This window comes from Aspergillus luchuensis, chromosome 3 (assembly GCF_016861625.1).
Source record: "Aspergillus luchuensis IFO 4308 DNA, chromosome 3, nearly complete sequence".
Classification (NCBI taxonomy): Eukaryota; Fungi; Ascomycota; class Eurotiomycetes; order Eurotiales; family Aspergillaceae; genus Aspergillus; species Aspergillus luchuensis.
The window spans coordinates 2161666-2178229 of record NC_054851.1 but is presented as its reverse complement, the minus strand read 5'-3'; the positions used below and the strand labels follow the sequence as shown (position 1 = coordinate 2178229).

Genomic DNA, 16564 nt, shown 5'->3' with positions numbered 1-16564 from the left:
ATGGCCGTCACCGCCATCGATATCATGCCCAAAAAGCCCTCCTCATCTCCTCTCTCCTCCAACAACCCCTCCATGAATAAGCGCTTGCCCCCTCTGGCCGACAGGACCTCCCTCTCCTACAAACTCACCACCCTGTCCCGTCAGAAACTCGCCCGGGAGGCCACCGCCCCCGACCCGGACATTCGTCGCTGCCTTGGTCACTTCCGTCTGCACTGCATGTCCATGGAATGGACCCAGAAGGATATGTCGACGCGCATCAACTCGTTCGACCTGGAGGACGACGAATCCGAGAGTGAGGAGGAGGACCGCGACGATGAAGACAAGAAGGGTCCCGAGGACCGCAAGGATGAGGACCAGGACCGCCAGTCCTCTCCCAAGAACAACGAGTCGGCTGAGAAGACCTCGGAGCCTGAGAAGACCACCGTCCAGGTTACCTTCCATGTGTCTGCTCCTGCATCAGCCCCTCAAACATCTACCGACAAAGAAGAGAAGGAGGAAAGCCTCCTCGAGAAGGGTCGCAATTGTCTCGAGAAGACCGTCCAGAGGAAAAACTTCTGGCCTTCTCCTGGCCAGTGCCTGCCTGTGCGCATTGCCGGCTAGACGTCGCTATGATGCGACACATTTCATTCTACCTATCGACATTCTCATCTCCTCGCCACATCCCATCTCATTCTCACAACTCATTTCTTCACCACCTATCACCAACACCAACACCACACCGAAACACATAATTCTAATAATCCTCCCTCACGATGTCAACGAAATTACGAATCTCCTACCGTCTTAATCTCATTCGCTCATACATACTTGGCGGAGTCAACAAGCGACTCACTGATTGGTTTTACTTTGCTAGCTTGGAGTTGGTGCGAAGGTTAATCAGTATTACTATCATCATCATAACATCATCATCGGAGTTCAACCATGTTAGAAGGAATAAGGAAAGGGAAAGCAAAAAGGAAAGGAACCTTGGAACGGATAACCAAACATGTATCTAGTTAAAAGCACAACAATTAAATTAAACTACCAAACATCATACCATACCATTCTCAATATTCATACTTACACTATACATATTTACCTACCTAGCAGGTAATAAAGAAAAATACCCCAATCACCCAATGCAACCAACTAATTACAATCTTCACTCTGCAGACCAAAACCGATTCAAATAAATTAATCCGAAGCAACCAACCTAGCAACCAACCCAGCCAATACTGTAAGTTAATACATAGTAGATAGCAGAGTATACTAACCCTGCAGGGGTGTGTATCCCTGCACCTGCATTTGCAGTAGCATCAGCAGCAGCAGCATTAATACCCTACCTTACTTCCCTGTCTGTCTACCTTACCGTCTCACCTAATTAATCTATCTATCTATAAAACAAGTAATTAACCAGTCACGATCCCAGAAACTATCACACCCATGTGATTATTATCTATCTATCTATCTATCTATTGATCTTACCATTAGGCATTCATCATACAACATACTACTATACAGTAATCCTGATACCCAACCATAACATACACACATGAAGAAGAGGAGGAGGAAAGAGATGTGGCAACCCGCCACGCGGCCCAGCAAACATACACAGTACATACATACATACCTAGCCATGGCGTGATCTGCTATGCACAACCACGACAACCACGACTCACTCACGATACCATCACCCATGACTAAAATAGGAAGGTAACGCGATAAACCCCAATCTGGATCTATCCCCATCATCATCATCATCATGGAGGCGAAAAAAAAAAAACAGTAATGCCATCATAATCATACAACCACAGTCTATATTTTTCTCCTCGATGACGATTAATGAGTCATAGGTCAACTATGCTTTGTAACTAACAACTAATTGAGTTGTTGTGTGCGTGTTGGGGTTGGGTTGTTGCCACCAAACGCGAGCGGATAAATGAATGAATGGGTCGGTCTGGTTTGTAATGAACTTTACTTAGGGTAGGGATTGGCGTGCGGCGACATCATTAGCCTCAACCATCAACATCATCCATCATCCATCATGCAGTTTTGATCGTGGAAAAGTACTGATTACTTTTTTATGGGGTAATAGATCAATGGGTTCCCTGTACTTTTAATCCCTGGAGAGGTATTGCATAATGGATGATTTAATTGCGGATTACTTAGTATACTATGATGCTAATTTAGTTTGTTTGCATGCATATGTTCTAACTATTATCATTCAATTCCAAACACAGGGTATTTATGTTCTAAGTACTACACACAGTAATCAGATATGCAAGCGCCCGCTAACCCATACTTAACAATCAAGGAGAAGATAAAAATGTAAAACGCCACTATGCAAAGTCATCATCATCATCCCACCCCAGTTGTGCGTAGATCGACTTCTCCGGCGTCACAGGCACAGGCGTAGCAAAGACATTCGCTTTAGCCGGGGTAGTAGTAATCGTGGTCGTGGCCTTCACAGGTGTCCCTGCCACTGCCGCCGGCTCAGTGGCTGCAGGAGCAGAAGCAATCGAGAAAGCAGGGGCCATGGCCGGTTTCGGAGGCGTTTCCATAATCATGGACGGCTTGCTTGAGCCGATTGACTTGACTCGGGGCATATAGGCGTCCACGTGTCGGGCTGCGATCGGCGTGGTTGGACCCTTTTCAGTGGCCCGAAAGGCAGGAGGAACAGGGGCAGGGACTGAAGTTGGGGCCGGGGCTGGCTTGCTGGGGACGCGGAAAAGGGGTCCTGAGATTTTTCTCTTCGGCGATGCGCTGATATCAGCTGATGATAGAGGCTGGGTTGGTCGACGCGTGGGCGTTTCCTGGATCGCCCCGTCGTCGGCAGATCGGAAGAGCCCTGAATTTGAGGGTCGGATATTAGAGCCGGGAACAATTTGCGGCTCGCTTGTGAATGGGGAGGATGAAGATCCCTGGGGTATGATGGCTGGTTGGGAGAGACTCTTTGGAAGAGGAGGCATGTCTGCCATGACATCTTTCTTGCGACTACCTTTGGGCGTGGCAGCCACCTGCACGCCTTGGCCGTAAGGGTTGCGCACTGGATTCTTGGGCTTGCGTGAGCTGCCGCCGCCGGTGGACAGTCGTTTGCTGGCATCTTCGGCGATATCCTTAGCCACGAGCTCACGGTTTGGTTTGCGTAGAGCATGAATGGCTGCGTCGAGCTCTTTCTTCTGGTCCACGAGCATTTGCATCTTCTTGAGTTTAGTCTCATGCTGGCGCGCAACGGCGTTGAGATCCACTTCGCGATTCTCCACGCGCTTGGCTTTCTGGATCCCGCCACGCACGTTGGCACTGACAGTGGGGAGTAAAGGATCCAGAGACTCTCGTCGGCTTTCAGTCGGAGCCGGGGTTGTATTAGACCGACTGAGTGATGGAGGTTGTCGGGTTTGGGACGGTGCCTGGTCTGTCAACACTCGCTGGAATGTGCGGCGACGGGACTTCTGAGCGTGCTGTCGCTCAACAGGCGTTCCTGGTTCTCGGGGCGTCTTCTTCGTCTGAGGCTGCTTCGTGAACGGAGAGATTGCAGTTGAGACGCCAAGTTTGCGAGTAATCAGCTTGCACTTGTCCGGCAGACGAGATGCGTAGAACGGGACAATGACCTCCGTGCAGAAATCGCGGACAGCATCACTTTCAACCTTCTTCCCAGATAGATGGTTGGTCTTGGCCGAGTCCGGGACCACTGTCTCCTCGAAGCTAACGGCATGCCAGATGCACAGTCGGTCGAGGTGGAGCTCAAGCATGACATTCAGGTCCTGGGGCTTTTTGCCTTTGGCGGTTTTCGTAGGCTTGTCTGCGCCCTCGCCATTACCCTCACGCTTCTTCTCATCCGCAATGATCGCCTCCAAAGCCATAGTCTCAAGAATCAAGAGAATCTGCAGTTGCGTTTCGCGCAACCGCAAGTCCGCAATATGCTTCTTCGATTCTGCATCCCTGGACATCTCGGACGGAAGCCCTTGATCATTAAGTGCACGATCGCGCCACCACTTGCGAATCAAGTCACTCTCCTCCGGATACAGCCCATTCTTGCCAAGTTTCTTCTTGGTGCTCCTGCGCTTTCGCTTCGGCGGTGCAGCCTCATCATCGGAAACACTCAGCAGCAGATCTTGAACCGTAGTCGGCAGAGTCTCACGATACTTGTGATCCATTCTCTTTGCCGTAAGAATAGCCTCTCTGTAGAACTCGACCAATTGGGCTGGTTTCCCAGACTCATTGTCCGAGGACTGGAATGCCGCGCGACAACGCGCCAGAGGGCCTTTGGCAAAGTAAGCCACGGAAGTCTGTCATCAACTATTAGTATTGCTTCACCGTCTCAGAGCACAAGCGCAGTCACTCACCTTTGAGACATACAACGCCTGTAGATACTGTTCCCGCAGCCCATCCAGCAGCTCCTGCGGTGACTGCGTTACCTCCACATCCTGCTCTTCAGCAGCAGTAGCAGCAGCAGCAGCAGCATCACCACTCTGCTCCCCAACACCCAGCAACACCGGCCCCTCCGAGCCCTCATCACTGCGCAACATCTCATCCTGTGTCTCCCTGGCATCACTCTCAAACACATGTGCAAAAACAACCTCTACATCCGCAGCACCCCGTCCTCTCTTCCCAAGCACAACCGGCTCCGGATCCTCAATCTTCGCAACCTCCCACCACTCCCCGACCTCTTGCCTGCCTCTTCGCCGATCCGTACCAGACGAGAACGAGAATGGAAAAGCTGAACCAGCACTGGCCTTCGCCGCAACAACCACCTCCCCTTCGCCTACACCCCGTAGCCTCATCAACGCATATACCCCCTTCTTGACGCGCTCAACCACCCATACCCCTGCCTCCCCGACAACCCGGACCGCAAGGACAGTATCCTTGGCATTTTCGTTCTCAAGGACAGGAATATCTCCGACGAATATATTACACCACCCCGGAAGATTTTGACTTTGGCTCTTGGGTTCGCGCGGCTCGAAATCTATCCACGAATAGGGAATAGCATTGCGGGAGAGGGTAGTGATGGGTGTGAGGTGGTGGTAGGGGTCTTGGTCTTCGGCGAGGGATGCGGAATGGGACTATCATTAGTGCCGAGTTAGCAACTTCATCGACGTAAACCGTAGAAGGGGAGGTGGTATACATACACGAATACTTATCGTCTGCGGCGACCCAGTAACCGCAAACACGTCATTATGGACATTGACAGTCTCGGAATGCGAGACCTTGCGCTTCTTGAACGGATGGTTTTCGATAGATGCAGTTGATAGCGAGGAACTTGTGGTATGGCTCGGGACGAGATTGAGAGGGATTGGAGCGAGGATGTTGCTGGTGGGAGGAGATGTTGCTGCGGTGGTGGTGGTAGTTGCCATGGATGGTGGATGTGTGTAGCTGAACGCGTATATTGGCTAGTCTGGGTATGTATTATGAGTGCAGCATTTCGTAAATCGAGTCGGTATGGAGAATATGCTGCGTGATTATCTTGTATGTGCAATGGGCCTTGTTATTGGGGTTAACCTAGAACAGTAGTAGTTGTGGTGGTAAGTCGAGGCCTTCTCTCCCTGGGGCGGTGGGTGACGCGAGTCACGTCGGCGGAGAACTGGGCGGCACGCGTCGCGGCGGAGGGGTTGCCGAGTAATAGCAAATTTTGTTAAGTGCCCGCCCACGGGGATTCGCAGACCATCGGATCTAGAGACCTTAGAATTTTGGAGAGTTTGGATTGTATAGACAAGTTCAACGGAATATTATCTATGGTCAGAGTCACATATACGGAGTATTCCCGATCTTGCGACCGCGATAAGACTCGTATGCCCCTAACCCTAAGTCGGACATGACCACGGAACAGTCTCTACTAATTTGACTTCAGATCGTTTCAAATCGCTCCACTTGTCCATCTACAATCTACAAGGTAGTTACAGGCACAATACTACTCCATGCATATGCATTCATTAATCTATGTGCTAATGTTTAGATTAGCAAATGGCGAGATATCACTCTCAAGCCATCTATATCACTCCTGTCGGAGCATCATTCGAACCCCAGTGCGTCAGGGACACGCACCATCACGCCGGATGGCACGCATCCCCCGCAGATAAGACTCGAAGTTCCTATCGGTCCTAAGCCCGGAGGAGGCAGTGTTGAAGACTTTCGCTCCCGAAAACGCCGAAACAACCCTCCCAAGGTATATGAAAAAGTGGTATCATGTTGAATTTATCCTCGCCGAACCCGTCTCTTGCCGAGAGACCATGCAAAAAGTTGAACAAACATCCAAACATAAAAGTTGCTTTTTTGACATGTCTATGCTCGTGCTTTGAGTTGTTGAAAACAAAGCAAAATCATCACATTCGTAAAGGAAACAGACTCAGAAGAGAAGCAGGTCCACAGTCATTGCGAGCGACTCGCTTAGAACTTGAGGGCCTTGGGCTTCTCCCAGGAGAATTCCTGGTTGGTGAAGTGACCGTTCTTGGCGGTCTTGAAGTAGATGGGCTTAGCCAGATCCAGCTCCTTGACGATGACACCGGGACGGAGGTCAAAGTTGTCACGGATGATCTGGACGAGCTCATCGGAGGTCTTAGAGGAGGTGCCGTAGGTCTCGACGAAGATGGACAGGGGCTCAGCAACACCAATGGCGTAGGAGAGCTGGACGAGGGCACGGCGGGCAAGGCCAGCGTTGATGAGGGACTTGGCGATCCAACGAGCAACGTAGGCAGCCGAGCGGTCGACCTTGGAGTAGTCCTTACCGGAGAAGGCACCACCACCGTGAGCACCCCAACCACCGTAGGTGTCGACGATGATCTTACGGCCGGTGAGACCGGCATCACCCTGGGGACCACCGATGACGAAGCGGCCGGAGGGCTGGAGGTGGTAGACGGTGCGGTCGTCCAGGAGGTTGGCAGGGATGACCGACTTGATGATCTGCTCCTTCAGGACCTTGCGGAGCTCCTCAGTGGAGACCTCGTCGCTGTGCTGGGCGGAGATGACAATGGTGTCCACACGGAGGGGCTTGACAGCACCGTTGTCGTGGGCGTACTCGATGGTGACCTGGGTCTTGGTGTCGGGGCGGAGCCAAGGGATGGTGCCGTTCTTGCGGGCATCAGTCATGGCCTTGTTGAGCTTGTGAGAGAGGACGACGGTGAGGGGGAGGAGCTCAGGGGTCTCATCGGTGGCATAACCGAACATGATACCCTGGTCACCAGCACCGAGCTTCTCGAGGGCCTCCTCGTAGTGCAGACCCTGGGCGATATCGGGCGACTGCTGCTCAATGGCAACCAAGACGTTGCAAGTCTTGTAGTCGAAACCCTTCTCGGAGGCATCGTAGCCGATGTCCTGGATGGCACCACGGATGACCTTCTGGTAGTCAAGCTTGGCCTGGGTGGTGATTTCACCGAAGACCATCACCATACCTGTGACGTGGGTCAGCGCACAGTCCCGATAAGATTAGATGGGTGGGGCGGGAAGGAGAAAAAAAAAACTTACCAGTCTTGGTAGCGGTCTCACAAGCGACCTAACGGCAACATGTTAATTCAAGACATTCACATGCAAGGTGGACAAGCCGAATTGGAAAAGCGCCGGCCAATCAAGGGGCCAAGGGGTGCGCAAGAAAAATCCGACTCAGATAGAACCGATGAGGGGTCCGTACCTTAGAGAGAGGGTCCTCAGCAAGGCAGGCATCGAGGATGGCATCGGAGACCTGGTCACTGTGGAAAAACTGTCAGCAAGACATGAACCGAGTGCGCCAGGTAGAATTGAGGTTCGACATACGCAATCTTATCGGGGTGACCCTCTCCGACGGACTCGGAGGTGAAGAGGAAAGTAGATCCGTTGGCGACGCTACCCATTGTGAAGAGTGGGGGTGGGGATATGTATAGATAGGGGGAAAGTGAAAAAAGGAGAGAGGAGACGAGGAGAGAAGAAGAGGAGAAAGATTAGGGAGAGGGAATAGAGTAGATATTAAAGAAGCGAGAAATGTAAGAAAATGGGAGGGAAGAGGGAAAAGGGAGGAGGGGAAAGAAGAGAAAAGAAGGAGGCAGAGAGGGGAATCTCGTATTAATGTGTCTCCGATGGCGCCATCTCTTCCGGCGGTCGGACTAGGCAGAAAAAAGTGAAAAGAATTGACAAAAAAGAAAAAAAGACCCAAAGGAAAAACATGCATCGGCGGCGGATTTTGATTTGCCAACCGAAGAGATCCCCCCTCTATTGTGCCATCAGCCAATCGGCGTCTCTCTCAACGGACGACGGGCCTTCGGAGTTTCTTCAATTTCATTTTAACCTGCAAACTCGGGGTTGAATTACTCTGCGAACTACCGAAAGCTCCCCTCCCTCTCCCACCTTTACTCCATCTCCAACCTGATTCAGATCATCCTTCGGATTCCGGCTCGCTTACGGGAGAATTGCGTGAATTTCCTTGGGTTTTCCTGCAACTCCGAACCTAGTAGCAACTAGCTCCCCTCCTTGTCAGCATTCGACCCCGCGCCATACCTACCTTTTCCACCACTATTAGCTTCAACATCAGCATCAGCACCCACCAACTCAAAGTGCCGCCGTCAGCATGTCCAAATACGGCGTCCTAGTAATGGGCCCCGCTGGCGCGGGCAAAACCACCTTCTGCAGCTCCATCATCCAGCACCTCCAAAACACGCGTCGCAGCTGTTTCTACGTGAACCTAGATCCCGCGGCAGAGACCTTCAACTACGAGCCGGACCTCGACATTCGCGAACTCATCACTCTCGAAGATGTGATGGAAGAGCTGGGACTAGGCCCCAATGGCGGGCTCATCTACTGCTTCGAGTTCCTCCTTCAGAACCTTGAGTTCCTCTCCGAGGCCCTCGACCCTCTCAGCGAAGAATACCTCATCATCTTCGACATGCCGGGTCAAATCGAGCTCTACACACACATCCCGCTGCTCCCTTCCCTGGTGCAGTTCCTATCCCGCCAGGGCCCGCTGAATATCAGTCTCTGCGCGGCATATCTCCTCGAGAGCACGTTCGTCGTGGACAAAGCCAAGTTCTTCGCCGGCACGCTGAGCGCTATGTCGGCCATGTTGATGCTGGAAATGCCGCACGTGAATATCCTGAGCAAGATGGACCAAGTCAAGGACATGGTTTCGCGCAAGGAATTGAAGCAGTTCACTAACGTGGATGTGAATAACTTGCTGGGCACGGCGGGTGACGATGAGGAGTCATCAGTGGTTACTGGAGATCCATCATCCAAGGACGCAATGCTGAGCGGAGGATCGTTCCAGCAATTGAACCGCGCGGTCGGGCAGCTCATCGACGACTTCAGCATGGTCTCGTTCCTCAAGCTCGACGTGCAGGATGAAGATAGTGTTGCCGCGGTGCTGAGTCACATCGACGATGCCATTCAGTACCATGAGGCTCAGGAGCCCCGCGAGCCTTCCGATGCCCAAGAGGTCGATTACGAAGACTGAGCTGAGTGAGATGCCGTAAGCCGTTGTTGGCGCTGCCGCTGCCGCTGCCGCCGGCGCGCCGTGATTACGCCATCACGTCAGGATTCGGGGGCGCATGCGCTAGCGCATCCTAACTTTTCACTCCGTCGAGTTATATAGAGCTCCTGTTGTTGTTACCTAGGTAGCTTGTGCGTGCCTGGATGCTGTGGAACCCGCTACCTTGCTGAGTCACCGACAGCAACAACAATACCCAGCCCACCCAACAAAACACTCGTCGCTGTTCTGCCATAAGCATCTACTATCCACTTGATATGGGGGCCAAATTGAAGGCAGATAGCATGCAGTGCTCGTATCCGGATACGACTTAAAGACCGACGGGATTTATCTAATTGTCCGACCGACCGATCCATCTGAAACAGGAATGTGAGCTGAAGGAACAAGATGGATTATGTTATGGCATTGTGCCAACCACATACTACTACTACCCCTTACAACTATTATCTATAATTAAGATGTCTCTTAAAACCGAACCAATGATAATGTCATATCATATGCAACCTGCACCTGCTCCTTTTTCGTGTCACTTGGTAGATAGCTCCGTGAACAGCTATTTAACTGCAGAAAGTAGTAATTGATAGATAGATAAGTAGTATGTATATGAGTTGTTTCTTCATGTCTTATCTTATCACCCAAAAGAAAAAAACACCAAATTCCTCAATCCTTGCAGTATACATGGCTTAGCATACCATAGCACCACATATCTATTATACTCTCTACACCGCTCAATTCAAGGCAACTGAACTCAATTCAACATTCACATTCAATCAAACCAAAATCAGCCATGCAGCATGCAATCGTTTATTCGTAGTACGTAGCCCCAGCTCAGTCCAGGCCGGTCTCGGACCGCGGCTCGAACTGCGGTGTTCATTCCAATCCCACTCTTTATCATCTACCATGAACCATCCAACCCAATCCATGATTATTACCAAGTTCCCAACAACTCCGACTCAAACCCAACTGCATTCTTTTAATAACACTCTCCCCTCACAACCCAAAACTAATACCTCCTCCCCCCACCCATCCCCGTGGCATACCCCCCAACACCACCCCCAGACCCCGTAACAGCCCTCCCGCCCTCAACCCCATCCCTAAACCCATCCACGAACCCCCCCGCAACACCAACAAGCCATCCCAAATCCCTTCCGGTCTTCTCGATCCCCACTGAATACACATACCACAAGGCGCCCAGCACGAGCGCCCACCACAGCAACCTCAGGGCAAGGTTCACCCAGAACATGACGAGACGGCGAGCATAGTCGAGGATCTTGAGGGAGATGATGAGGACGAGGGCGAGGATGAAGATGGAGACGAGGTCGGGCATGGGCATGGAGGAGGTGAGGAGCGAGGCGAGCGGGTGGATGAGGTAGGGGTCGAGGTAGGCGGAGCGGCAGTGGGAGACGTAGGGGGTTAGGTAGGTAGTGTGGAGGGAGGCGAGGTGGGAGGCGATGGGGGTGGAGGTGAGGGTTTGGAAGGTTGGATGTTGTTGGATTAGGGAGAGGAGGGAGTCTGTTAGGTTGGTGAGTGGGTGGTTAGTATTGTTGTTGATGTTGGTTTGGGAGATTGGGAAGGTGGAGGTGGTGTTGATGGGGTAGGAGGTATTGGTTGCGTTTGAGGTATTACCTGGGAGAAAGTCCATTGTGATTTGATTTATGGAGCTCACTGTCACCCAGATGTAGTAATCTGGTAGGAAGAGAGTATGGAGGTAGGCGAGGTGGCCACTCTCTTTTTATGCCTTGACGATTGGACGATGAAGGTTTGTCGTGGGGGTAATCTGGGATGGATAAGGTTGCAGAAAAGAACCTTGTGCTATATACAGAGAGTTCTTATAAGGTGGAAAGTATCATGGTCGGAAGGAAGAAGCCAAACAAAGGAGATTCAAAGAGAAGATGATGGATGAAGGAGAGATCGGGACTTTCCTTCGGCCAGATGCGCCAGAGACAATGCGGCCATGCGCGGACCAATTAGCGGCCGAGCGCAAAGCCAAACCAGGCAAACACCGCAGCCAGTCCGGGGGTGGATCCCGTGATATCACGGAACTCGCAGGCATGCGATAAGTCAACTTTCTCGTTCTTCCTTGCACATTCTTATTTTACTCTGCTAGAATTTCTTTCATCTCAATATACTCAGCTGACAACTGTACATCTATGCAATTATACATGATCACGTCGTGATCGTGAGATATATACATGCCCATCTGGCCATGGACCCCAAGTGACCATATACAAGCATCGGAGTATGCGCTGCACCCGACCAAAACAAATAGGTGCTTCCAAAAACATGTCACACGCTAGAGTGTCGACGCCAAAACACCTCCCATGTGATTATTTTATACAGCGAAGAAACGAGAAAAATCTAATATGCCGTCGTTCAAGCCATCAGAGTCCTGAACGTCTCGCGTTGGGCCATGATCTCGGCCTGGAGTTTGCGGGTCTGGCGGAGTGCATCGTCCCTGTTGCGGTTTGTTAGCAATGACCTCAAGGTAACACGTCTCTCACGACTTACCGATCAGACTGAAGTTCCGCGACTTCAATTTGCGCCCGGTTCATCCGGCTCACAACTTCTTCCATCTCCGAATCAGCGTCGCGAAGGAGCTTCTCCAGCTCCTTCACCCGCCGTTCCAGTGTTTCCGATTGGATAGCCTGATCCAAAGCAATACCCCTACCACTGGTTGTCAAGTCCAGACGAGGAGACCGTGAGCCAAAGGGCGTGGTCGGAGGCATGGGCGACAAGGCCGCAGGGCTGCGAGCGCCGTTCTTCATGCGCTTCAGTTGCGCATTGTGGTTCTCCTCAAGAGCGCGCACTTCTTCTTCGTGGCGCGCCATTTCGTCCTCGGAGTACTGCTGCGCCATCAGCAGGATGTCCTCCATCTCCTTGAGACGGGCCTGCATCTCATTGATACGAGCGGCTGACAGCTGCTGCTCCTTTTCACCCTTGCCAATGGCCTCGGCCAGACGGCTCCGCAGGGCATTGTTGCTGGCCAGCTGCTGTTGCACATGCTGCGCAAGCACGTCGGTCCGGTTGACCGACTCCACGAGTGAGTTTTGCTCGGCGAGGGGCGACTGGGCCGCGCTGGCTTCGGCGATTTCCCGATCCGCCTGAAGTTGCCTGTAAGCGGACTCCAGGGACGAAGAGGTTGCGAGGACCTCGGCGAATCCATCCCGATCACATTCGAGGTCTTCAGGAACGGTGATGTCGTGCTCCTGGAGTATTACGCGCAGGGAGGTGGTCTCCTGTTCAGCCCGGTCCAGGTCCATCTTCAGACCTGCCAATCCTTTTTCGCACTGCCACTTCTGTTCCAGAGCTTCCTCGGCACGCTGCCGAAGGTCGTTTACTTCTTCGCGCAAGTTGCGTACTTCGCGCTCATAGCCCAGCTTGCGCGGAGAACCCACTTGCTGTGCGCGCGCAAGCTCCATCTCCATGAGCTGAAGCCGCTTCTCGTACTCACGGGCATCGTGAGCCTGGCGATCAAGCAGACGCCGAAGAGACTGGTGAAGCGCATCGCGCTGCGCCTCAACATCTTCGATTCTATCCGCCAGGTTCTCGCGGGGAGACTCATTGCGCTCCTTGGCGGATACGGAATTCGAGCGCGACAAAGAACTGGAGCGGGAGAGACCGGGCGACGGCTTAGTGCGCACGCGCGCCAACGAATTCGACCGCGACAGTCCCAATCCGACGTTTCTGGCAGTGGGCATGCCATCTTCTTCGGCAATTGAAGCGAATCGACTGCCTTGCAGCTGGGCGAGAGAGGCGTTTTCGATCTTCAGCGCTTCGATTTCCTCCATCAACCGCTGGACTTCCGACGGATCGGATGGAGGCGCGGCAGATTGACTGCCTTGTTGCAATTGAGGGATAACAGTGTCACGCATATGATCCCGTTCGTTTCGCAACTGTTCGAGTTCTACTCGCATGGCGGTCAACAAGTCTTCAAAATTATCCTTGATTTGGCGCTCTTCGGCCAGCTTCCTACGGGTATCATCTAATGCGGCTTCGAGCTCCCTTGTCCGGGAGGACAGGTCCGAGAGATCTACTCTCTCCCGTCGCAGCTAATGTGTGTTAGTCTTGGAGTTCAAGTTCTCTGTGCTGAATGGAAGTCATACCTGCTGGACTTGGGACTCTAGTATCTGGACGTGTGCTTCCGAGGCTGCCCGGCGACTGCGCTCTTCTTGCAATTTTTGGCCCAGATCCACCTTGATCTGAGCCCGCTCCTGCTCTGCAGTGCGTTTGTACTTTTCAATGTCTTCGACCCGACCACCCGACTCGAACGCGTAGCGGATGGAGCTGCTGCCTGAATCGGAGAAATAATCGCTGGTACGGCGATTGGGGGTATCTAAGGGCATATCTGACTGCAATCTCTCCACCAGATCCTCCAACTCCATCTCCCGCCGGATGGACCCGGCCAGCTCTGCGCTGATCTCCCGCAGTTCATTCTCAAGCTCGGTCACCAGCGTCGTCGCCCTGGAGTCCAAGATACTTCCACTGCTCAGAGATGGATTTCGCTGCGGGAGAGGCACTTGCGGCTTGGAGGGATCGAAGGGCACCGTGGTGGACGGTGTTATGGAGAAGGACGCACTGTGGAGGGAGGCAGGCATCGGGGAAGGCACCGGGGAACGACCGGTCTCGGAGATCTCGGTACTGGAGGATTCCGCGCCGGGTGAAGATGTTGTAGCGCGCCACCCAAAAAAGGAACTAATCTTGTTCGCCGGTGTTTTCGGCTGTTTGGAGTCACCGGACGAGGACCGGCTGGGGGAATCGATATGTAGCGGTGGCGGACGGCGTGAGGGGAGGTGCAAGGCCATGGTCGTGGGGCGCTTGGGGAGGAATGCCGGCGATTTGAGGATGGGAACGAATGGCTCGCTCACAAGACGGCTGTGTAGGGACGTCCCATTCGAGAATTGAGAGGAGTATCTGGGGTTGTGGGTATTGGCGTTGCTGCTCTCCTCGTCGTCGTCCACGTAGGCTGCGGAGGTATCTATACGTAGATGAGACGCGGACGGACCACCACGGGGAGATCTGGAGAAGAGTAGAAAAAGTCCGAGGTTAGTCTTGCCACGTCTGAAGGGAAAAGTGGACATGGAAAGGCCTTCTCCCGGCTGCAGAAGTAGCGTGAGATTGCAAGGACCGCAAGCACCAGAGTGAGGGGGAGCAGGGGGGAGAAGGTGAGGGGAAGAGAGCACGGGCAGGGGCAACGGCTGTCATACCTGTCCAGGTTCCTTGGAACCGAATGAAGGGAGTCGTCGTCCTCCTCCTGGCCGTCAACTTCATACACGGAACCGGAGAAGGAATAGGTTGAAGCAGGGGAGTAGGCCAAGTTATGATGGCCAGCAGCGAGAGGAGAGGAAGAGACAGGGAGTGACAGCGGATCTGCAGGCGAGTCGCCCGGGGGGGAGAAGGGTAGCAGGGGCGAGGAAGGAGGCCTGGATTGGCGCGACAGGATCACAGCATCCTGGGGAAGCGGTTTCCTGCGCACAAGGGTGGCCGAAGGAGGGGGAGAGGCCAGAGAGGTAGTAGAGGGCGGCAAATGGGAAGTAGGAGAGGTGACAGGACCAGCAGCAGCGGCGGCAGCGGAGGTGGAGGAGGAAGCAGAGGAGGGAGGACGAGGATGAGGAGGAGGAGGACTTGGCCAAGCGCCGGGGTCATCAGATACAGGAGATGGAGACAACTGATGATGAGTCTGGGACGAGGAATGGAGATGATTATGGTTTGGGCTTGAGGGTAAAGCGCCCGAGGCAGGCGGAGAAGTCCAGCCTGGGGCCATGAGGGAGGAGACACTCTAATTGGCAAGGTTGAGCGCCAAACCCGGGACAATTGACAAGAACAGGTAAAGACGGGAAGGGAAGGGGGGTGAAAGACACAAAGAGGAGGGAAGATCAGAAACAATCGTTGGTCAATGGGTTCAGGATCGACGCACCCTCATGGTGACGAGGGCAGGAGGCGTTTAGTTTTGGCACGGGGCAATAATCATTCAATGGGGAGGAGAGGCAGGTTTGACAAGACGTTCAGGGGAATAATAGTGGATGGAACGGACCCATTGGACGGGAGAGGGAAGTAAGTAGATAGTCAAGTAAGTAAAGTTCAGACAATCCCAATCTAGCTGGATCAATCAGTCCCATCACAAAAGCAGACATGCACACATGGATTACACGCAGTCTGTTTCTGAATGGGTTAGTTTCAGTTGGTTTAGAGGGAAGATCAGGGCGACAAGGGCGAAGGGGAGAAAAAAAAAAATAAAAAGAAAAAAAGAAAAAAGGAGGGCGGACTGAAAGGGGCGGAGAGAGGAAGAGAGAGAGAGAGAGAAAGAGAGAAAGAAAGGCTTCGGAGAGAGAGGATCGTGAGATTGACCATAGCTTCAAGCCAATTGCTGATTGGTGCCGACAAAACTAATTCCCGAATTGGTGGGGATTTGCTCTACTACTAACTACTCAGTTACAGGAATAATCCATACTAATAATCCGCTGAATCTTTAGTTAGTTGGTGGATACAAAGTAGTTGGTTGCGGACACCCTAAGTTCTCACTATTCAGAGGGCATTGCTGGTTTAATCCGCACCAGGCTGAAGTCAACATTCCTACAGCTCCTCCCATAATCTTTACACAATTTTTCTCTTCATCTTCAAGCTATCTCTAGTATTCTCTGCCATCCCGAGACCAGCTGCTCGCCTCCAGTCCAGACGGCCGATCGGAGTCCAGCCCCACTCGATATCACGGTAGTCGGAAGACCGCAGGTCTAGTCAGGGGTAGATTAGAGAGAGCAGTTTACTGACTTTCCATAGTCCACCCAAACCATGGTTGCAGCATCAACCACAACCACAAACAAGGTCAAAGAATAATCAAGATCCATTTTCAGAACCCCCCCAAAGATATGCTGACATCTGTTTGTTTCACCAACAAGGAGGCTTGGATACTGAAAATAGCACAACAAAATTGCAAAACAGAAAATGTGGCCGGCCCTATAGTCAGCATATCGGCTGGCCCCAACCTCTCCATCTCCCGACAGAGAACAAAAAATCTCTTACTCTACTACTTACTTCTACTACGTACTAACGAGCCTAGTGGCCGGTGCGTCCTGCACCCGAGCAGTTATGACCCGAACTAGTTTCCACTACCAAACCATCTACGTATTTACTGCACAGTACAGAAGTAGT

The 16564-nt window shown here is 52.5% G+C and overlaps 6 protein-coding genes across 6 annotated transcripts; 2 read left to right on the top strand and 4 right to left on the bottom strand.

Annotated features, from left to right (window-relative positions):
- Positions 1 to 600, top strand: AKAW2_30740A (uncharacterized protein; the record flags this gene model as incomplete). The annotated part of the gene is made up of 1 exon (XM_041687287.1): positions 1 to 600. The coding sequence occupies one exon, from the start codon at positions 1 to 3 to the stop codon at positions 598 to 600; it is 600 nt and encodes a 199-aa protein (XP_041541187.1).
- Positions 601 to 2318: 1718 nt separating this feature from the next.
- On the bottom strand, positions 2319 to 5330 carry AKAW2_30739S (uncharacterized protein; the record flags this gene model as incomplete). Its single annotated transcript, XM_041687286.1, has 3 exons — positions 2319 to 4265; positions 4323 to 5039; positions 5106 to 5330. 3 exons carry the CDS (start codon positions 5328 to 5330, stop codon positions 2319 to 2321), a joined length of 2889 nt encoding a protein of 962 aa, XP_041541186.1.
- Positions 5331 to 6360: 1030 nt separating this feature from the next.
- On the bottom strand, positions 6361 to 7796 carry SAM2 (S-adenosylmethionine synthetase; the record flags this gene model as incomplete). The annotated part of the gene is made up of 4 exons (XM_041687285.1): positions 6361 to 7361; positions 7435 to 7462; positions 7598 to 7655; positions 7720 to 7796. 4 exons carry the CDS (start codon positions 7794 to 7796, stop codon positions 6361 to 6363), a joined length of 1164 nt encoding a protein of 387 aa, XP_041541185.1.
- Positions 7797 to 8506: 710 nt separating this feature from the next.
- FET5 (putative signal sequence-binding GTPase GPN3) lies at positions 8507 to 9385 on the top strand (the record flags this gene model as incomplete). Its single annotated transcript, XM_041687284.1, has 1 exon — positions 8507 to 9385. One exon carries the CDS (start codon positions 8507 to 8509, stop codon positions 9383 to 9385), a length of 879 nt encoding a protein of 292 aa, XP_041541184.1.
- A 1036-nt stretch (positions 9386 to 10421) lies between these two features.
- AKAW2_30736S (Apq12 family protein) lies at positions 10422 to 11060 on the bottom strand (the record flags this gene model as incomplete). Its single annotated transcript, XM_041687283.1, has 2 exons — positions 10422 to 10930; positions 11045 to 11060. The coding sequence occupies 2 exons, from the start codon at positions 11058 to 11060 to the stop codon at positions 10422 to 10424; spliced, it is 525 nt and encodes a 174-aa protein (XP_041541183.1).
- A 731-nt stretch (positions 11061 to 11791) lies between these two features.
- On the bottom strand, positions 11792 to 15179 carry AKAW2_30735S (uncharacterized protein; the record flags this gene model as incomplete). The annotated part of the gene is made up of 4 exons (XM_041687282.1): positions 11792 to 11873; positions 11927 to 13467; positions 13522 to 14434; positions 14623 to 15179. 4 exons carry the CDS (start codon positions 15177 to 15179, stop codon positions 11792 to 11794), a joined length of 3093 nt encoding a protein of 1030 aa, XP_041541182.1.
- Between the last annotated feature and the right edge of the window lie 1385 nt (positions 15180 to 16564).